Source organism: Thermobia domestica, chromosome 9, assembly GCF_964235325.1.
Source record: "Thermobia domestica chromosome 9, izTheDome1.hap1.1, whole genome shotgun sequence".
Lineage (NCBI taxonomy): Eukaryota > Metazoa > Arthropoda > Insecta > Zygentoma > Lepismatidae > Thermobia > Thermobia domestica.
The window spans coordinates 2,576,523-2,599,861 of NC_137462.1; the positions used below are offsets into that span (position 1 = coordinate 2,576,523).

Genomic DNA, 23,339 nt, shown 5'->3' on the forward strand with positions numbered 1-23,339 from the left:
CTGAAAATTTAAAAGACCGAAAGTTGAACACTGTGTGGTAAAGGCAGACAAACTAACAAATGTAAATCGAGTCATCCTAGGAGCCTTATGTCTTAAATATTTTTCAACGTAAAATAAATGGTCTTATTGTTGAAGTTCACTTTCGATGCTTTGTGCATTCAATTACGGGAATTACCCGAGCACTTGTTGCAAGACCGTTCTTTTCCGAAAATTAATTTAAAACAATTAACAAAGATAGGCATATAATTCATATTTTATAAAGTAAATGTTTCAAAATGTCTAAAATGAAATGAAATATCCTCCAGCGTAAAATAAATAATTTATTGTTGAAGTATTCACTTTCGATGCTTTGTGGGTACAATTGCGGGAATTTCCCAAACACTTCTTTCACGACGGGTTTTCCCTGAAAATGCAGCTTTCTTTACTGTACATCGAAACTTCCATTAATACTGAAGTTTGAGTGCAGCACTTGAAATAGTAAGCGTTACGTAGTCTTCGGAGCTCCAAGCATTAAGCTTCTTAATTTTGACAAGAATTTTTACGTTCTCGCTAGGGTTGATTCTACAGAATGCTTATTTGAAGGCTAGCAACAAATGACTGAACTTAACTGTTGTTGGAAAACCAAGTTTTACTGAATACTTTTGTTACCATCAAAGGTAAGAAATAATACTAATAGTTTTACTAATGTGTTTACATGTTTACTGTTAGTACCGGCACCTATGACCTTAAACCCGTCAACGTATGAAGGATAACGTCCCTCGGCGGCGCCGAGTCAAAAAACACACTATTCACGGAAAGTGTTTTCGAAAATATACAATCGCTTACTTTACTTCAAATAGGCTATAAGCATAATCCGCACATTAATTTGTTCTACAATTATCTCAAGCTAAGGTGAGGTTTTTTATTTATTCATTCATTCATTCATTCATTCAGTGCATTTAGAGCTTTACAAAGGTCTTATGTTGAATATTGTTGTCTATCTTAACATCTTAACATGAAAGCATATAATTCGCCCAAAGAAAGTTTAAAATCTGATAAAAATAACTTTCAATGTGATCACCTTAGTTGTACCAATAATACACTAACAAAAAAGTCAAAAACCCAGGTGGGTTTTAAGATGGTTTTTTTCAGGTGGGCCCACCTGGGCAAACCCTGATCACCACTCTTTCTAACCTCCAACAAATGTTATTTATTTACCACGAAACGTATCAAAATGCTGAGTAATGCAGTAATTCGCTTGTACAAGGAAAAGAAGACATGCGCTAGCACTTGTAGGATATTAGGTAAAAAGAAACTCTTCTATTATTTATTATGAGAGCTTTACATAAATAGTTTGAATTCTTCTTCGTCTAATTGGTTAGTAGGTGTAAAAGACATCATAACTTGACATCTGGTATTTCATCGTTCATAACAATGAACTATTAGTACCTTTATAATATTTTATCATATTGTTTAAAATACTACTACTTCTATAACTGGGGCATTCCGTGCACAAGGGACTCAAGTTTAATTCTGGTCATTTCGTCCATATTTAAGATCTCTACCTAAAGCTTCTTTCAGTGCTTAAGATCCATATCCAAATACTGCAAATAAATTCTATACTGTAAAAAACAGTGTTCATTTTTCTATATATTTAAATGGAGTGTGCGAACTCTTGTCTCTTTTCTTCACAATTCTGCTAACTAGACTAAATCCCTTGCGCTCTGAACGGCCCAATGTCATTTATGAACGAGTAATCCATTGTTGACAAGGCAGAAAACCAAATCAAGTTGAGGCACGTACACTAAGTGCCAACGCATGTCCTGCCTCTTATTGAAAACCGTTGTTAACGTCAATTGAAAGTGTGAGAAAATAGTGTTTAAAAGAGACATTTCGGGAAGCTAGAAGAGGAGACAGACCCGAGAGCAGTGCCAGAAACAGATGTCACCAGATTCTTCGTGGCAGAAGTAGATTCAGAAATGTGGCAGTGGAGAAGAAAATGAAATCTTTGAGTTTTACATCCCACAGTTATGCCGGTTAGGCTAAAGGAGACGGTGATGATGAGTAATGAATAAAATGATGGAATGAAGAAAGTGGGAGGAAACGGGAGAACCCCGAGAAAACCCACGCAGACGGTGTCTGGCCACCAGAAAGTTCACTTAGCGGGGGGCAGTGGAGAAGATTTTAAACAGAGAACCAAGGCCGTGTGTGTGGTAGTGATTGTCAAAGTAGGCGGCAAGACTTTTATGAGGATAGTATTCAAAAGCCTGTTGTACGATACGATAAGTGCCTTAATATTGAAAGAAACTATGTAGGAAAATGGATCAAGGTACGACTTTCATGTAACAATAAAATTGTTACGAAAAGTATACTTGTTTTTATTACTACTTCAAAACAGTACTTTCTTTTAAAATACGCCTCATATATTTGTTTGTTAAATACTATCTTTTAAATAAAAATATCAAGATATGAAAAACAAGGCTAAACTATTTATTTTTATTCTTATGCAGAACGTGAAAATGTGCGCAATAGCAAGGTTAGCTATAATCGAATTACAGAAGACTCGACCGTTGTTCCGTTTCTCACCACAAATAATATCAGTCTATATCCATACTTTTTTTTTTTTTTTAAGGTGGACCTTACAAAAGGCATAATCCCATACGAAGAAACCAAAAGAAGCACTGGATTTATTTCAAATAAACAAATGTTGTTCGTATCACTATCATCTTCTAAGAAGAACTAACACAATTATGTTATTTCAATTACAAGAGGTTAATCATAAAGATAATTACGCTCAATCACGAGCGTTTCCAAAATCTGACGATTAAGTCCATCGGAAGATAAATTTTGTGACCACTGAAATTACACATGTTTCCTCTTTACCTCTGTGTCCTTGCACTTTGACCATGAATAATAATATGTTTATTTTCCAGTAGCTGCTTTTTTTCATACAAGGATTTCACCAAGGTTACTACGTTAGCATGCAACAATAAAATAAGTAGCAGCTGTCTCCACTAAATACAGACTTTTTTTTTTTGGTATCACTGGATGGTCTCTTCTTAGCATATTAATATTTATATATTTAAAAATTTAATATAAAAGGAAACTCAACGCTTAATCAACGCTATCTACCGACAAATGATAATCATATCTCGATTCTTAATGTATTTTTTTTTCTTTTATACCGAGAAATACAGTATACCCTTCTTTAAAAAAATTAATATGATGCTGCTACAACTAACAGCTGAAGAAGCAAAGATCCGGAGGGCAACCCATACGCCCCCAATGAAAAATTTTCCACTTTTGTTCGTCGCTGCTAGAAGCACAGTCCTGTATTCTATACCAATTGGATTTTTTAAAGTTTCTTCTTCGCACAAATGTACTGACATAGATCAGTAGTTCTCAAAGTGGGGTTCGCGGACCTCGCCAGGGGGCCCGCGACACCCAAAAATTAAAATGTGTTGCAATAAAGTGAAACTCACAGCTATTATGTAAGAAGTATTTTTTCAGTTACTAAAAAAAGCAATTAGAAATTATACCCACGTTTGTAAACTTAAATGTTTTCCTACTTAACTAAATTTCTGACTTGTGAGTATGAAGAGTTATCTAAAAAGGCACTGCAATATTTTATGTCTTTCCCTACCAGTTACTTATGTAAGTAGACCTTTTCTACTCTTTGCAGTATTAAAACCTTAAAACGAAATCGTCTTTAATGTGGAATCGGACATAAGATTGATGGTGACAAAATTTATTCCAGATTTCAATGCAAATATCTATCCACTAAAATGCTACAATAGCAATTAAAAGCGCCTGAGCTCCAACCTATAACTTTGGCTTTCAAGTCTTCCATTTATGGTTATGTGTAATTTCACGTTTAACAGAGACAAACATTTTGAGTATTTTTACTTTAATAGCCTCAATTAGTTAACTATATCTTTTTCATAAAGTTTATGATATAAAATTATGGTTCAAAGCCTTTGTATTTTAATAAGCCTTCTCTAAAATCAATGCACGTGAATTGTGCTTCCATCTTACGAGTTCTTTTAAACTATGTTTATATGTTTGTGGTCAATCCTTTCGACAATGAGATCTTGGAAACTACAGGCTCTAGAAAGATGACGTTTTCACTGATCGATTGGAAATTTTGCGTATATTGTCCAATTCTAATTGAATATTTTAAAAAAACATGGCCATTATTTCTTTATTACATTTTTTAGGGTACACTGGAAGCGTTGAAATTAAAAAAAAAAACTAAAGCATCATACCCTATGCGTTATACATTCCAACACCACAATGTTGTATATTGGGGTTGTATATGTCTCAGGCGTTTGTTCCATGGCCAAATAATAGTGAAAAAGAAAGGATAACCATTTCTCGAGTCTAAGATAAACTTTTATTTTTTGTGTGTTTTACTCAATGAACACCATATATAACTGACATTATAATTAACTGTATATGTAATGTATTTGCGTATTACATACTGCATTGTAAGAAGAAAGAAAACACTGGGCATACATGAATTAGAAACTCCAACGGGAAGTACGCTCAAATCTTGCAAACGGTGCGAGATATTGAGAAAAAATAATCGAAAAAATCTCTCCTTTATGATACCCCTTGCCGATTTTTTTAAAAATCAAGACGTCTTTCACTTGTGTCTGTAAAGGGACATATACATATGTTGTGAGGAATGAGAAGGAGATTTATGCTCATATGCGAATGATGCGCTGTACAGCTAGTGGAAAAAAAAAAATCATTCCTCACATTGAAAGTCTGAGTTTTCAGTTTTGAAAGTTACTATATTTTCAATTGAAATTTCGTTCACTAGGAAACAATCATGTATCTTTAGAATCAACTACTTACAACTTATTTTTCTTGATCTTTTTTTTATCAGTGGTAATTCTAATTAGTATTTTTTTAATACCATGTGAAATTTCAGAGAGCATTGCAACAGGGTCCGCGTTATCGGAAAGCTTGAGGACCACTGACATACATGATAAGCAGAGTTCGGATTTTAACATATTTGCATTTTTTTTCGTTAATAAAAAAATCCATTTCATAAATTAAATACATACCTAACGAAAAATAGTTACGTTTTATCGTGCACAGAACTGAGAGAGCATGATCAAATTATAGATACGTTAAATTATCAAGCAATAGTTCTAAAAAGAGGACACGTTCAACATTAACAGGCTAAAACCATATCCACAAACGAATTCAATGTCGAATGAAGGATCTGAACCTTAAAATCATTACTTTACCCAGAATCTAGCCATGAGGAACACACTATCTCCGATATTGTCCAACACTATTTTAAATCTGAAGAAACGTCTATTTTACAACACGATACATTTAAGTATATTAGATATTATCGTTATGTCGATGACATTTTACTACTTGTTCGTGATGAAAATAACTCTTTCACAAATATTTGAACAGTTCAACAATCAGCATCCTAAGCTTAAGTTCACTCAAGAGAATGAATCTGATAACTGTCTTCCTTTTGTAGATTTACTAATTGCCCGATCGTACAATAAATTTATAGCAAAAGTATATCGAAAACCCTGCAGGGCTACTTATACACATCAACAGTCAACCCATTCACCACTATACAAGGCCCATATTCGGAAGAATTTCTTTCATAAGGCATTACTAATTTGTGATCATCCAAGTTATCTCAATGATAAAATATAGTTTTTGTATCACAGAACAAAAGAACGGTTATAAGAGGGGTGCTGATAAAGATTGAGCCTTACCAAGAAAAAAAAAATGAGCTAGGAAGCTGAAATTAGCAAAGTAGGGCAGGATCTGTATATGCAGAGTATATAGGACAGGATCTGTATAGGCTATGTTGCAAAATGTAATGTTCTATGATATTAACATCCTTTTCTTCTTCATTTCAGAAGTGAACATGGCTGCACCTCTAGCAAGCTTCGCGCCAGAGGAGCATAGGACCGTCATGAAGTTCCTCTTCCTCCAAGAAAATGTGCGATGCAGACCTATGATGAAATGAACAAACTTTGGGGAACCGTGGGTCGTTATATGCAACTGTCAAACGCTGGGTGCAAACTTCAGAACTGGCCATTTTGGTGCTGGAAGTGCGAAACTCAGTGGCAAGCCTGTTTCTGTGTCTGTTCCCGAAAATGTGTAAGCCATCCAGGACATGTTAATGGAAGATCGTCGAATATCAGCCAAAAGGATTGCTACATGTTTGAGCATATCACGTGAAAGAGTTGGTACTATTATTCATAATTATCTGGATATGAGGAAGGTTGCAACAAAGTAGATCCCCAAACTTCTGACGAAAGAACAAGAGAAAGGAAGAGTGAGAACTTCGCGGACCATTTTGGAACATTTTGCAAGAGGTGGGATTGGTCTTTTGAAGAAACTCGTAGCTGCTGATGATGAGGCGTGAATCTATTGTTATGATCCCGAGACTAAAGAACAGTCTAAGAAATGCAGGCACAGTTCTCCCCAGCCAAAGAAATGCCGTGTGCAGAGGTCTGCACAGAAACAAATGACAATATTATTTTGAAATAAGAACGGAGTTCTGCTGGTGGACTATATTCCAGTGGGTGCAACCATTAATGCAGCATATTACTATGGTCTCTTGAGAAAGTTGCGTGAAAATATCACGGACAAACATCGTGGTAAGCTCTCCAAAGGTGTTCTGCTTTTGCACGACAATGCCTCCTTACACACGGCATCTGAAACACAGGGCACATTAACCAACTTAGGCTTTCAAGTGTTGCCTCATCCCCTTATTCGCCAGACCTAGCTCCGTCCGATTATCATCTGTTCCCTCAAAGGTCACCGTTTTCAGAGTGTTCAAGCGGCAACTGATGCTACAGATGAGTGGTTACAGCAGCAAACAAAAGACTTCTATTTACAAGGACTTAAAAAACTGCAGGACAGATGTCGCACATGCATTGACCTACTAGGGGAATATATGGAATAGTGTAGGAGTTTCAGCTTCCTTGCTCATATTTTTCTTGATAAGGTTCAATCTTGATCAGCATCTCCTCGTAAGTTGCATACTTTACAATACAAAAATGGTTTAATCAAACACGAAGATCGGTGCAAGCCCTTTAAAAAAATAAATAAAATAAAATAAAAAAAAATCCAAAGAAGTAAAAACCTGAATGAGAATTCCTTACTTTCCACAATTATTAACAACAATTCAATGTATTCGTGCAAAACATAACATACCTGCTTCCAGTATCCCCCCCGAAAAGTTTAGAGAAACATCTTACCGGATTTAAAAGTTATTTTTGTTGAATCATTAAATACGTCAGGAATCTATCGTGCTCAATGTGAATGTGACTCTTCACATATAGATCAAAATAAACGCAATATTGACATTTGAATTAAAGAACACATTAGACAATGAAAAAAAAAAATCACAAGAAGAGAGTATGTCGGGATTGTCACATTACATACACATAATATAAAACAGGTTAATGTAATAGGTTCAGGAAAAAAAAAAACGAAAGATTAAAGAATCATTCTTTATTCATAAATATAAACCGGCTTTAAATTATGTTTCTGGCAACACTGATAAAAATCTGACTACCTCCTTTGATATGTATTTTGGATCTGGCAACAGTGACGTAGCATAGAAACCGCACTTCTTCCAAACTAAACTAATTTCTTCTTTTATCCATTGTGCTGCTCGTTATTTTTAGTATCCATCTCTTACGTTATATTTATTTGGTAATCTCGGGGCCATCGATAAGCGACTATTTTCCCTGGAAGAGGAAAGACTTTCCTCTACCCCCTGTGGCTTAGCAACCGCAAACTACACTGGAGGTCGCAAAGGAGCCAATGCTACCAGATTTCTAAACTGAATAAACTTGCTTTTCTCTGTTTGAAGGTTTCCATTCCAGATTGTCATATGTGAACAGCAGAAATAAAAACTTATTTTTTAGTTCAACCTAGACCCAACTTGTATTATGTTAGTATTCGAAAGTTTTCGATAAAGTGATATGTTTATTTATTACTCATAAAAGATCTGTAGGGAAAATGAGCTAATGAAGAATCTCATTTTTTAAACGGATTCTATTTTCTTCAGGATGACTTTTTTTTTTAAAGTATGGAAAGGGAAAAATTTATGTACTTAAAATGTAAATATTTATTCTCAATTTCTGCAAGCGCCTAACTTTTGGCGCTATAGTTTACAACTTATGGCAGGTAGTAGGGTGATTTTCCTTTTTTCCCTTTATAGTTTTCCGATTTTTGCAAACCATAATAAAATGAATCATATATTTGTAAATTTAAGCATCAATTTTTTGAAGTTTATATAAAAAAAAAAAAAGAAAGAAAAGAAAGATAGTATGTCTTACGTCTTCATCCACGATTGAGTAACAACACAAAAAGAAGTTAAAAGTTAAAACTTTTTTGTATTGTTTTCAAAATTAAAGAAACTAAGAGAAGGAAGTGAAAATCTTAGCTTGGAATGCTTTCTCAAAAAATTTCATTCCTTATAGAACGCTTCAATTTATTGTTTATGGTCATCAATGTTTTTCACAGTTGTCAGTTGGTAAGTTTTAGTTCTCCACTTTCCCTTGAGATTTTGTTTGAAGAGATTGTAGTATGCTGGTGGTGTATAGGTATTTTCTCGCTGTTTGGAAATATCTAATTTCTTTCGGCGGTACCAGATGATAAGCAACCTGGTCCTTGTGGCCAAAGAAGTCTAAGTAACAAATAGAATAATAGTGTACTTGGAAGCAAAGCAGAGGAAACAAAACATGAAAGTTTCAGGGGGCTGAAGGTAGTCGAAAGAGGCTCAACCCCTAGCTAAGTTCTGGTTTCGATATGAACATTGGTAAAGAAATCCGGGCGATATGTATATTTTTTAAATAATGGTAATTATTCAACACATATCCCCATAAAGCATTTAATTTTCTTATTAATAAGTGCAAAATTGACGTACATTACTTTCAAAAGTCAAGGATATAAAATTACTTAAAAAACGACACAATTTTGAAAAACGAAAAAGAGGATAAAGAATTATATGAGAATCGAGACAAGACGAAACTTCTTCAAACTTAACAAGACGTTTCGTCTCGTGGACGACACGAGTCAGGGCTGAGTTAAATCGCTTTTGCGCGTCCCAAAACCAGTGACCTTATTTTAATCAAAAGAGATCACATATCGGAGTAATATCAATGATGAAGCCATATACCCAGCCCACGTCACTAACCTTAGGATACGTTTTCATGTAAGATATCTGCACTCAATTGAATTACATTGATTTCAATATAAAAGTAAAATATTTACAGATATCATTCTCAACAGCTTGTTTTCAATTTTATTTTAAGTTTTATCAACCGAGTGCTAATCAAATTTGCAATTTTGCACTAATGTTTGTTTCTAATTACCTGAGGATATTTCTTTAGTAAAACTAAAATATTATTATAGAAATTGACCCCATTTCCCCTTCTCAGGAACGGAATTTTTTTAAAAAAAGAAAGAAAGAAAGAAAGAAAGAAAAAAAGAAAGAAAATCCGAAGATCGCGGCCTTTAATTTTTAATGAGAAGTGTATGTGCTGAATTTTAGGCCTTCTTAAGCGAATCCTCACATTCGGTATTTTCTAAACAAATAATCGGGAATTTGAATATTAATACAAACCCCCTCTTTTCTCCTATAGGAGCGAAGTTTTCGCGATCATTGAAACGTTTTCAGTTAATTTTAATGAAGAATTTATCCCTTAGTTCCATCTTCTTAACTTCAAGAATTTATGATATATTCTATTCTTAGTAATAAAATAATAATAAAATTGAACTCTCTTTCACTCTCCTATAGGACATATATTTTTAAAATTCTTTAATTAGCCCTTGCTTTTTGACAAAGGAATATTCTGTACAAATCGATGTTTCTATCTATAATAGTTTGAGTAAGGTATTGATGAGTAAGTCACTTTAGATATAATCTTTTTCTTTAATTTTTTAAAAAATATAATAGTGTATATAAGTATATCTTTTTAAAAACTCATAAATAATTGTGTTCAGTTTTGGTATTTGAATTTTGTTGTTGGCACTCGATCATTTAATATTTTTCTTAGATCACTTTTTATTACACAATTCACGAGTCAATACATTTCTACTACGATTTTCTCAACGGCTTTCTCTAGAAGAAAAAAACATATGGTGTCCAGACATTTTCAAGAAAAATGTGACAACCTTGTCCCTCAGCACGTGCAGAAAACACTTTTGTGGTCACTTATGGTCATGCTTGCGGAAGGGGCTGTTTCTTACGAAGGGTATGGGTAAGGAACGCTTATCGATGGCCGCGACTGTATATGTATTCTTTTTTCCATACCATATTTCTCTCATCCATTTTTATTCTTGTTGCCTTACACTGTACATGGAACCAGCTTGTTGTTCCTACACCTCTGGAGAATACCCAGTTTTCCCACGGGAGGATATATTCGTAAATAAACAATTTTTTGTTAATTTGAATCATACTCTCATGTGCCTACATAATTTTAATTCATCCCTGTATTTTGCTACAGCTACAGGATCTACTGATGTGCGAGTGGATTCACATTGATGTGGCATACCTACACCATGGAATCACTTCTGAATAGAATCCAGGTCACAGGCGGTGTTACCCAGAGGAGTTGAGTTCTACAGAAAAGTGGGGGTGTCTATATATACACATTTTAATCCGTGTGCTTAATATTCCAGGAGAAAAAACTTAGCTAACAAAGTGTACATAAGAAGGAGCTTAAAATTTTCAAACTTTTTATTTTATTTTATTTTAAATCACAAGTAGACACATAAACAGAGCCTTATGATATAAATAGATGCTGGTAGATCCTTACATAACTAAGGGTCGTTACATTCAGATTGGTTCATTCATAACGATGAAATAAAAGTTTTTCATGTTTTCCAAAAACTACGTTATCTTGAAAAAGAATCTTAATACTAAGGCTAAAACTGATGAGCATAGGAAAGATGAAGGCATAACTTTTTCTTTCTTTTAATGCAGGACCTGATACGACCTGCACTGATACTTATAAATGGTTTAAAACTGGAGAATTCGAAAATAAATTAAACGAGTAAGGTAGTTTACGGCAGCATATGTGTTAATAAAAAGATTACCATCAAATTTCGGAAGAAAAAGAAATATTTAAAGAGCTCACTCTAGCCAACACTGTTATAATAGAATTAACTTACACAAAGGATCAATAAATCTAAACTTACCCAACTTTGGTGAATAGTTTTCCATGCACATGGAGGTAACTTGTGACGAACCGTTTGTTCACCTATAGGAAAAGAAAAGTTCATAGAATACACCGAAGGAGTTTAATAAGGCAGAACAGAAACAAGAAAAAACATAACTATTTTCTATTTTGATAAATGCAACATTGAACTTATAATTAAATGGGACCAAGCATCTTAATTGGAGAAACTCTCTTAATCATGGTTAGTGCCACAATATATATATATATATATATATATATATACAGATGGTGATCAGAAAAATGGAAACACCTGAACGAAATTGCAACTTACCAGATTAATATGGTGTCGGGCCACCTTTCGCCTTCAGAACAGCCTTGATGCGACGTGGGATGGAGGCATAGAGGTCGTGAATGGTAGCAAGTGGAATTTTACACCATTCCTCGTGTAGGTCATCGGCCAGTTATTTGAGAGAGGGTGGAGGTGAAAATCGTCGCCGGAGTCGTGTTTCCAAGACGGACCACAGATGTTCAATTATGTTGAGATCTGGAGATTGGGCGGGCCAGGGGAGGTGTTGAACTTCATCCCGATGTTCCTCAAACCACGCTGCAACAACGCCAGCTGTGTGAATGGGTGCATTATCATCCTGGAAGATGGCGTCATTGTCCGGGAACAACATCCGGACCATAGGATGCAAGTGGTCTCCTAAAATTACGACATAATCGTTGGCAGTGATTCGTCCGCTAAGTGTGACCACAGGACCCAATGAAAACCATGATATGGCGGCCCACAGCATCATCGAGTCGCTGCCATGTTTTACAGTTGTTCGGATACACTGAAGATCATAAGCTTCTTTCGGAGTTCTCCACACATAAACACGGCAAGTGGTTGGGAATAGGGTGAAGGATGACTCATCCGACCATATCACACGTTTCCAGTCCTCAACGGTCCAAGTTGCATGGTCGCGGCACCAGTTATGGCGTGCGAAAGCGTTATGGTCCCTGATGAGCGGTTTGGCCCGTGCAACACGACCCCGTAAGTTCATGTCATGTAATTCGCGGCGGACTGTGATTGTCGAAACAGGATAGGGGAGGTGCTGATTGAGTTCCTCCGTCACTTGCTCCGCAGTGGCACGACGGTTCTGCGTAACAATGCGCTTTAATACCCGGCGTGACCTATCACTCATGATTTTCTTCCGCCCACTGTTCCGCTTCCCCGATGTGGTTTTCCGTGTGTTGTGTAGGCCGTCATCACCTTCGACACTGTCTCACGCGACACACCTAACACAGTAGCCACTGCCGTCACACTCACTCCAAATAACCGTGCCCCAACAATTTGCCCTCTTTGAAAATCTGAGAGGTCTCACATTTTACACTACCTCCGTCTGCTGCAGCCACTGGACACTGCTGTTCCACTGCGCCAGACATAGTACGGAGACCGACCTAACACACCACCACCAGCGGTCCTGCGCTACGGGCGCCACGACACCACTGTCAACCCATACATCTGGTGTTGCCAACTACAGGTGTTTCCATTTTTCTGATCGCCATCTATATATATATATATATATATATATATATATATATATATATATATTCTACAAAGGTCGTCGTAAGTCTTGCAATTTTCTGGTACACAATATACTCGTATTTATTAGAGTACAATCAAAGTAGGTTTTGATTTGATATGATTTTCAGTTTAGCGTCTCTTTCAGCAGCGAGGCTATATGAGACGTGGTTACAACTTAACGTGGAATCTGAACCACATGATCTCCCGCCGGGAATCGAACCCGGATTATATATATATATATATATATCGCATCTCGTGTTGGACCCTCCTGCCAGTTCTTCGATTCTATGTCTTGTCCTTAGAGGTAAAGAAGTTAATCACTACTGTTATACCTCATACTGGTTGGTGAAGCATCGTCATTTCAGGAAGTGGTACGCCATGGACGGAAACAGATAGTAATCAGATGGAGCAAAGAAGGGACTATGTGCTGGATGCGGCAGCAGTTCGAAGTCATCAAGTTTGATTTTACATATATATATATATATATATATATATATATATATATATATATATATATATATATATATATATATATATATATATATATATATATATATAGTTGAGTGTGGGTTGGTATTATCCTTTTTCAGCAAGGCGCACTTTTGGTTCACCAATGCAGGATATTTTTGGCGTAGTGCAGCTTACAACAGCTCTAACTGCTTGGCATAAAGGTGAGGATTGATGGTACAACCGTTAGAAATGAACTCGATATTGGTCACCTCTTGTAGCACAGCATGACTCTGAATACTCTATTTGACTACCTGTTCTGAAAATTGGTCATTACTCTACCACGTTTTTGCACTTTCCGATTTCGAAAAAATACCTATTTTTCGTTGCATGAGACAATCGGAACCGCACAATACGCGGAGCAGCTGTTGTCGGCATCCTTTTCCTCGGGGCCTGAGCTGGGGCCAACTCATTTTGTACAGCACGGCAGCTCTTGATAGTTATCCCGAGTTCGTGAAGACGATGCACTACACTGGACTGGTACATGCCGAATTGATTTGATAATCCTCTGTGCTGGATGGATGGATTTTTCTCAATGGTGCGCCGTATGACTAAAGAATTTGTTACTCTGAGGCGGCCGGATCTTAGAAATTTTTATAACCTACATGAATTTTCTAGAACCAACGAATTGCTGTGCTATTGTTCACTGTACTTTCTCCTTTCGCATAATAAATGTTTTGGGTTACTGCCGCAGCATCAGGGCCCGATTTCGAACTCATACAGGACCAGTTCACGTATTAGACGTTGTTCAGCAATCTCCGTTTGAAATAATGCGCTTGCAACTGTACCTCTTACCAGGGAAGGGCGTGATGTCACTAACAGATAATTGCACCAAACTTGGTGTAGAAGTATACAATGGAAATAGAAAATAACGTGTGGAAGCGCTCGTTTCGCAGGTGTTCGGAATCAGAAATAATGGGCCCTACAGTTCTGAAGAAGTATGCCTTTCAATCAGATATTGATGGGACAGAATCTTTGCTCGCTGTTGCGGCCAATGCAGAAGTAGTTAAATAAAGTAGAATGAAAACAGAAAAGATGAGCTAAACAGAAAATGCGCCAATGTCGACCCTTAGTCCCACCAGGCGAATGACGGAATACTCAATCATCAATTGTCCTTGCCATTACCTACCTTATCTCTATAAAGAGGAATTGAAATAATTTTTTAAAAAAGCAGTCTTATCTGTTTCAGACTGAACATATGTTAGTTTCTTTTTTTTAAGCATATTTATTCTTTGAATAAAGTTCCTGGTATTGTGTATGCCTGTTATATTTTTAATGCTTTTGTTAACAACTGTTTCATTATGTCAAAAACAATATATAACTCGCTGTACGGTATATTAAGGTTAACTATGGTATATTCTAATCTTCTTGAGACCAATTTGGAAGCTAACTTTTCGAACATGGCATGTGTGTAGACAATGAAGTCGTTCTGTCTCATATGTGTTAGGCAACAGAAGTGAAACGCTCATGTTCATTTTGTGTTCACACTATTAAAGTGCAGTATTTGTGAAGAATGTGTGAGTTATAAACGCAGTTGTTACGAAGCTGTTTCTGTTCAATACATTTTGCTGCTTTCTAGTGGTGAGTAGAGCAAATTCAAATATTTCCTTTATCTTTTGCGTTAACATAGTTGTGTTAATGATCAGTCTTGTATGTACTCAAACGGTTATTTTTGTTATGGCCGTCCACAGTCGTTCCCATTTTAAACATCTCTAAATATATATTTAAATTCGCTTCACAAACACATAATCCTTTAATTTTAGTGGACGCCACATCGTAGATATCAAACACCCGTACAAATGAAATTAGTTACTATTGGTGGGTTCAAACATTTTCTGTTCAGCTCATCTTTTCTGTTTTCATTCTACTTCATTTAACTTCTCCTGCATTGGCCGCAACAGCAAGCAAAGAGTCCGTCCCATCAATATCTGATTAACGTGCTATACTTCTTCAGAACTGTAGGGCCCATTATTTCTAATTCCAAACGCCTGCGAAATGAATGCTTCCCATTACCTAATCCTACACCAAGTTTGGTGCAATTATTTCTGAGTGACATCATGCCCTTCCCTCGTTAGGCCAGTTTGACCTTGTACTTATGGCTATCATGACTGTTTGGGTAGCGGAGATATTGCAAAACTTAACAAATTATCTTTGTAGTTTTTTCACGCATTTATTGAAGATGAAGAAAAATTGAATATCCCAAGCCCGTATCTTGTACGATCAACAAGATGAGAATAAATGCAAGTAACTGATAATGAAATCACTGGTGTAGAATGACAGACAGCAGGAAAACTGTTAAACTAACTCATAATTAGAGGTTGAACTCGAAATTCTGCTCAACACAGCTAAGCGCTGTATTTTTATTACACGTCTAAATATATGAGAAGCATTCAAATTCTAAGGTATCTTATTTCTTTTTCTCAGATACTGTGAGCAGGAGGTAGAATGTAATTCATCTTAAAATACGCGGACTCACTGTATGAATTTGTGATACAGAAGGTAGCACCGTATAGAATCGGTGTTCCTACAGCCGCCGCTAGTAATGAAATGAAATATTTCCGTTTTACGTTCCATGGTTATGCTCTGTAGGTTAAAGGAGACATTGGTGATGAGAATGAATTAAACTGGTGGAATGAAGAAAATGAGAAAACGGCAGAACCTCGAGAAAACCAACGCACAATGTTTGTCCACTACAAAGCCAAGCCCATTTGGTTCAAGCTGGAATCGAAACAGGGACATCACGCATCAGAGGTGAACGCTCTATTGAGTCACCGCGGCTTCCCAGCCGCAACTAGAGTGAAAAGAGTTTTCGAAACTACAAATAGCAACGTTCAGTGTGCAAGAACAGTATTTGTTCATCCTTTTTTTCTACTTGCTTGGTGAGGCACCTTTCATGGACAATTCAATGAGACATATGATGGTGTAATGGATGTGAAAAATATGCACTCGTGGGTGCGGAAGTTAAAAAAAAAAAAAAAAAGGTCAAAACGTCGTGTAATAACGGACACAAGTAGCGTCAACCGTGGATACGTCAGGCTGACAATTTGATTGCGCGAGTGAAGGATTCCGATTCCGTCGCCTCTAGACTTAGCATTCGCATGGGATCTATTGAAACCGTTCCACATGAAGACTTGAGGATGCGAAAACTTTCTTCAAGTTGGATTCTTCTATGTGTTGACTGCTGACCACAAGGCTCAGCCAATCAGCCAATGCGAGCACGTGATGACACCATCAACGGTGCTCTCTTTGAGTCAGTTACAATGGATGAAATAAACGTACCGCATTGTAATCCTGAAGCAAAACGTCACCTGTCACAATTAAAGAACACAGACCTCCTGGCGCCAAAGATATTTCGGGTTACCACCAATGCTCAGAAAGTGATAAGGCCATATTTTAGGAAAGCGAAAGCGTAATTCTCGTTCGTTCTGTTCCATGGCAGTACTTTACAAACGTGGTTTGAAGACTAAGATCATTTCAGTATTGCAAGAAAAGGACCTGAGAAGATTGTTCATGTGCTTTTCCATCAAGATCCAGGGTTCGATTCCCTGTGAAGGTACAGTTGAACGACCAAAGTGGTTCGGATTCCACTATAACCAGTAAGTCCAAATCTCCTTTAGCCTAGCAAGCATAACTGTTGGACATTAAACTAAATCAAACCAAAGTTTTCCATCAAAACAATGCTGCTGTTCATCGGGCACTCTCAATTTAAGATTTTTTTCGTAACAGAAGCTTTAAAGTGGGGTTTCATGCTCCCTACTCGCCAGACCTCGCTCCTAGCGATTTTTAGCTGTTTCCGACAATGAAGGACACACTCCATAGACGTTAATTTCCAGGTCGGATTGCTCTGGCATCAGGATCTTCCACTGATCAAAACATACCCCTGAAAAAAATGTTCTTGGCGGTCATGGAATCAAAGTTTCGGCGTTGCGAAAAATGTGTACGTCTAAAGGGTGTACAGTGAGTTGAACTTCCTGAGGCACGTACTTTGTGAAATAAAAAATAGGAAACCCTAGAACTTCGCTTCTTGTAACATTCATTTATAAGAAGCAAACAACCTAAAAACGGAAAAAGGAATTTTAAAATGTTCACTTGTAAGTAAAGTGAAATTTACCTGTACTGTAATCTATATTTCATAGATAATTTTTACAGTTCTGTGACGTTTCATATAATTAAAGCTATTCAACATGAAAACAAAAGCATTCTGACCTAGAACAATGGTAAATACTGTGTGTGTCTAGAATGTAGAATGTCAGTTTTTTTTCTTAAGAATTGGAGAAAATTTTAGATCATAAATAGCACCTACCACAAATAGTGGGGGAGTATAGAGTATAAAACGCAACCCTTAACGAAATGCAGTAAAGAGCCTTATTTTTTCAATCATTCTACCATATCTTCGACTACAAACAATAAGTTGCAACGATAACGAATCGCATACTTCTAAATATGCTTCCTATATCAATTCATGTAATTACTTGTACTCAACTCCGACATTCTGTGTTCATGTCTTTTACTGTACTTACACTTTCAAATATTACATTATACATTACTTCTGGTGCATATATTGAACAGTAAAACAAAAATTAATTACAAACTCTCCCCGTTTGTTTAATGGCAAGTGAGTACACTTTTGATGCGCATGGTCCTGGTTTCGATTCTCAGTGAGAGAGTACTAAACGCATTTATAGCGGTTTTCTTCCATCTTAAAACTGTAGCTCTACGCATCATACAGCCTCTGACAAAGGAAGTTCGGAAGAAAGTACTCGCCTGCAGAGAAACTAAGAATGCCATTTGAAGGACCAATTCATGCTGATTACAACATGCTAATAACATTCTTGTACGATTGAGAACTGCTCGAGGGATTCAACTTAGAACTTAATTTTAAGAAAATGAGTATATATGCGCATTTAAATGTGTTAAGTATAACATTATTAGCAACGAATATTGACATACAAATTTAAATCTATCGGAAGTAACAGAAAAAACTGTTTTGCAACAGGGTGTCTACTGAGTTTCATTTTCGAAATTCCAGTATATTCAGTACAACTGTCAGCAAAATTCCTGCATCTAATACAATGATTTTTTAAAGTTCTTTAGGAATAATTACACTCTTGATGATTTCAGGTTTGTAATTGTTTTGTCATCAAAAGAATATTTTATTTTTAATAAATTTAGTTAGCTTTGATTTTTTGAAATACAATGATTTTTTAACATTTTTAAAGGGCCTCCCAACTCCCCTCACAGCCCTTCACTCCACCCATTGCTTTAAATGTTTAATTACAAAATGTATACAACTCTTGCTGTGGAAAAATTTACAACCTCAATGGATACAAAATTGTTTCTAAGAATATTAAAACAATTACAAAAAAGTATTGTAGACAAATTACCAATTTCATGATTTTTCCAGTATGTAGATCAAAATTCTAGTATATTTCTAGTATCAAAATTAAATTCCAGTATAATTCAAGTATTTTTAGTATTTCCAGTATCAGTAGACACCCTGTGCAATAACTAACGGGTTTGTTAATTAAAATTAGTCATTATACTGTTCACAATAATGATAGCTCACAGATGAAAATTGGTCACTGTTGTTCCTCTGTTCTGTAAAGAAATGACGCAGCCGAAAGACTTCCTTGCACCATTTACATTTTACATGTGCAATTGCCAAGTCCGCCAAGGGAACAGTTCACATAACCAAAGCGAAAATCAAATTCGATAGATGATTCAAAAGGTATATAATTTGTTTGGTGCTTCATTTCTTCAGAGAACAGAACAACAGTGATCAATTTTCATCCTTAACCTATCATTACTGTGTACAGCATAATGACTAATTTTAACTAAGAAACACGTTTAGTTATTGCAAAACAACTTTTCTGTTATCTCCGACAGATTTCAATTCCTATGCCAATATTCGTTGCTAATAATGTTGTACGTAACGTATTTAAATGGGAATACACACATTTTCCCCTATAAACTTCCAAGTTGAATCTCTCGACAGTTCTCAACCGTATAGGAATTTTATTAGCTTGTTGTAATGAGCATGAATTAGTCCTTCAGATGGCATGCATAGTTTCTCTGCAGGGGAGTGCTTTCTCCCGAACTTCCCTTGTGAGTTGAAAAGGGACGCTAAACTTCAAAATTGTACACTTATAATATTACCTGGTTCTCTAATTTTTTTCCCTCTCCCGTAATCCCTGTATGTAAGTTCTATGTAATCTATATTACGTGGAAACAAAGTACAGCACTTTGAAATTCAGTAATGTGTTATGAATATCTAGCTCTACTCTATCTCAAATATAGATGATGTCAGCATGGTTCTGCCATTTACTAAGATTGTTTAGCCTCGGTGTTCAACGATGGAAAGACATTCGCCAGTCCAAACATTTTGGAAAAACTCAGCCAAGACTGGGAATCTAAAATCTAACTCATAATCTTCTGATTGCAAAGTGAAACCGCTAATCATCTATATACGCTCGCTTGGCTATATTATATGAATATTTTAATAAGAAGATGAAACGATAGGCGTTCACTCACCTCGACACTCGTCAACTTGCTAAGCTCTTCCTCCTCGCTATCCATTTTCCTTTGGTCTTGGGACGTGGAGGTGGTCCGATGGACTCTCCGTCCCCCATCCGGATGAATCCAAATCTCTCGTCGAAGGCCACCCCCCATCTCAGTCTCCCCTTCCTTTTCTTTCACTCGCTCTTTATGCTTTGCTTCCTGTTCTTCACGCTTTTTCTTCTCCAACTGTTCGTACTACAAAATAGAGAAAAGATGTTTTAAAGACCTTTTTAGTATACTTTCCATACGCAACTATTCTCAACAACTTAAAATGGATGTTTCTCACACATGTGCGAACCTTAACAATGAATAATTCCAAAAGCGGCCAGATGGTTTCTTGGCTGAGTGATGTGAAGTCAGAACACAACTACCATTGCATTTTACCTGGCTTTCTACATGAAGTTCATTCAAACAGTTTTCTGTTTCGTGATACTGAACCAACAACGATCCTTCTTTTTACAACTGGGATAGATCATGAAACACGCAGCCCGAGTGTAGATATGTTAGCTCATTTGGTTACGGGATCAAACAGGTAGAATCCAATAAGTAACCCCTTAAATTGACGGTTATTTTCTCGATATAATTGATAAGGCTTTGTAGTTGTCTCCTTTTTAAACTTTCTCATTACTGTGATTTGAAGATGCTTACCATTCTTCCATTTTTCACGTTTTCAAAATATCGCGGAAGTCGCACACACTTTTCAATTTCTCTAAGCAAATATTTAATAATTAGCTGTAAAGACACGTCTTTCCCGGGTCCTAGTTCAGAACCTGAATAAAAAGAGTAACCATAATTTAGAACCTGAATAAAAAAAAGCAAGCACCAGTCGCTGCAGAATATTTATTCAGAACAACGATTAAAAGAGAGAAAAAAATGCCCTTACTAGATTCCGCAGTATTCATTCTATGATATTATGTAAGCCTGCACAATAATTACGTATTATGGGTTGCATACATGCAAGGTGTTCTTAGAAAGCCCGAGAAAAATACTTAAGTTTTCGCATACACTTTTAACCTCCCAGCAAAAAAGCAGCTTCGTACAGGATTAGAACTGGTAAAGATCTATCTGCGTAGAAAAATAATGGCTGTAGGTGATGCCTATATATGCACAAATCTGTCCACAGACATACATATTATTTTATTATTACAGATTTAAAAGAATAGTTATCCATATGTTGTTCCTTGTCAAACAATGCCTTCAAATTAATTATGTTATAAGTTTAAACAACAAACTGACCAAGAACGACAACCACCTTAAAAGCAGTGCTACTTTGCTAGGTAATCTTTCATAGTTACTGTAACATTACGCACACAAATTATTATGTTTCTTTGATTTCTGCAACATCTTGAAAAAATGGCGACAAAGCTGGTAAGTACGTTTACGACTACCTCAAAATAAAGATTCTCAACTTTCAAGAGATGGTGATTTTTCCAGCTGCACCAGCCGTTTCGGCTCCACACTGGTAAAGTCCCCTATATTAAATGAAAAAGCAACGTTGCAACTTGCAGACTGTTCCCTTCGGCCATCAGAACAGCAATAATAGAGCATTGTTAGGAAATGAATTCGATGTAGTCTAGCTTCGCTCATAACAATGTACATATTCCCTGTTTCATTTTTGCATACCTTTATGTTCAGCTCGAACAGTCTGCTCAGCTGGAAACGTTCCTTTTCATTTCACATAGAGCGCCTTACTAGTGCTCCAGTGGAGACACTCGGTCGGAAAGGAGTAACACCTTTTTCAGACCAGCCATTCTGTGTGACGTTTTTCCTGGGTTTTCCTCATTCCACCACACAAATGCCGGGATGGTACCTAACAATGATCCCAGGCCATTACCTTCCTTCCTCTCCCAACTCTCCGCGCAGTGGGATTGACGAGAGATGTCATTCCTCACATGTGTGATGGGTTAACATGGCCATAGGTGCCGAAAGTCCAGAAATCGAATCCCTAATCTCTAAGCTTTACTAGTGTGGAGTCCAAACGGCTGGTACGATTAGAAAAAATCAACCATTTTAGACTGAGAATCATCAATTTCCAGTAACTTCTCTGTCTTTACATTTTTTTTTTCGTATTTTGACTCATAATGAAGTTGGCCTATGACCTCGAACTTTTGATACACCCGGTATTACAATTCTATATATACTTCCTACTAGATTTAATGAGTCATATAACTGAGAGTTTATTTTCGAAATTTCAGCTTTCTTCAGGAGTTAATACTTTATTTTCAAATAAGAATACGGCATACATGTATCTTATATTAATATAATAGTTTCAAAAACACAAAAATTACTTGTCAAGTGAAACAGGAATTACATACCAAATACTATTGCTATCTTAAGTCATTGTAAAACATAAAGAAATGAATATATGTAAATTGACTAATATCCACTGTTCTTAAAGAGATTTCATACAAGAAAATGTTAAAGTAGAATATTCCCTATGAAACAATCAGTTAAGAACGTAAGGTCAGTTAAGAAGAAAAGTTAAGTATTAAAACTGAATTGTGTGAGACCTTCTCAATACTTTCTATTATTTCAACCTGAGTTCTATCGGTGACTCAGACTTGCCAGTTGTTAATCTAAGCTAAGATTAAGACTTCTCTAATAACAATTTGGTCGTACCCCACTCACGACTTTATTTCCGAATATTACAGCTCTGTAACACTTTTCCGATTATTCCACGATATTAATGAGCCACAACTTACATTATAACATGTCAGAAAAGATCTCCGTTCTAAACAAACATATGACAAGAAAGCATTCTACTTCTTCTTAACTCATACTTTAAGTTGACATGTGTAGTTTTCTTTTAACGCAAAGTTATTACAGCTCTTTCTGCCAACAGTATACATCTTCAGTAAAATTCCATCAGGGAAACTAAAGCCATCGATAAAACTGCGTTCAAAATATTTCGGGCATTTGAGTAAATTTGGTGATTTTCATGTCAGTAGACACACTGCTTATAGTTGTTCCATTATAATGTCAAAAGTGCTTCGTCCGATAAAGTGTTAGAATAACTCAGTTGAGGAAATGGATTAAATCGCTCGAATCTTGATCTAGAACAACATAGTGAGTTGAGCATTACTACCTAAATTGAGAACAGAGGTACACTCATGTCCAAAATTATTGTCGCATGTCTATAAATACGTTGTTGTAGGAATATAATTTGATAACGAATTCACCCGGTATTTCTTATAATGTTAGTATGTGTATAATCAGCAAGACATGTATGTGGCAAATTTCATGGCAAAAGAGCAGTAAATAAGAACAATAATACGAAAATAAAACTTTCTTATCCATTTAACAACATTTTGTTTTACTCATTCTAATTTTCGTATTTATAATTCTTTTTCTATGAAATTTACCTCAAATCTACATTTACCCATTATACACATAATATCAGTATTAAAAGTACACTGGAAAATCATTAACAAATTATATTCTTACAAGAAGACAGTTTTAGATATGCGACAATCATTTTGGACATGAGTGTACATCCCGCCAGTATAGAGGAACATCAAAAGTGTTACATAAAAAGTCCTTAT

The 23,339-nt window shown here is 36.1% G+C and overlaps 1 protein-coding gene across 2 annotated transcripts in view; it reads right to left on the reverse strand.

The window, feature by feature from the left end:
* Positions 1-23,339, reverse strand: part of Smg6 (Smg6 nonsense mediated mRNA decay factor) — a 262,862-nt gene that overhangs the window by 180,547 nt on the left and 58,976 nt on the right. For both annotated transcript variants that reach the window (XM_081770438.1, XM_081770437.1), the window contains 2 exons: positions 19,771-19,992; positions 11,185-11,246 (listed from right to left, as the gene is read on the reverse strand). In XM_081770438.1, coding sequence (XP_081626564.1) covers positions 11,185-11,246; positions 19,771-19,992 — 284 coding nt within the window. The remainder of the gene's footprint in view (positions 1-11,184; positions 11,247-19,770; positions 19,993-23,339) is intronic.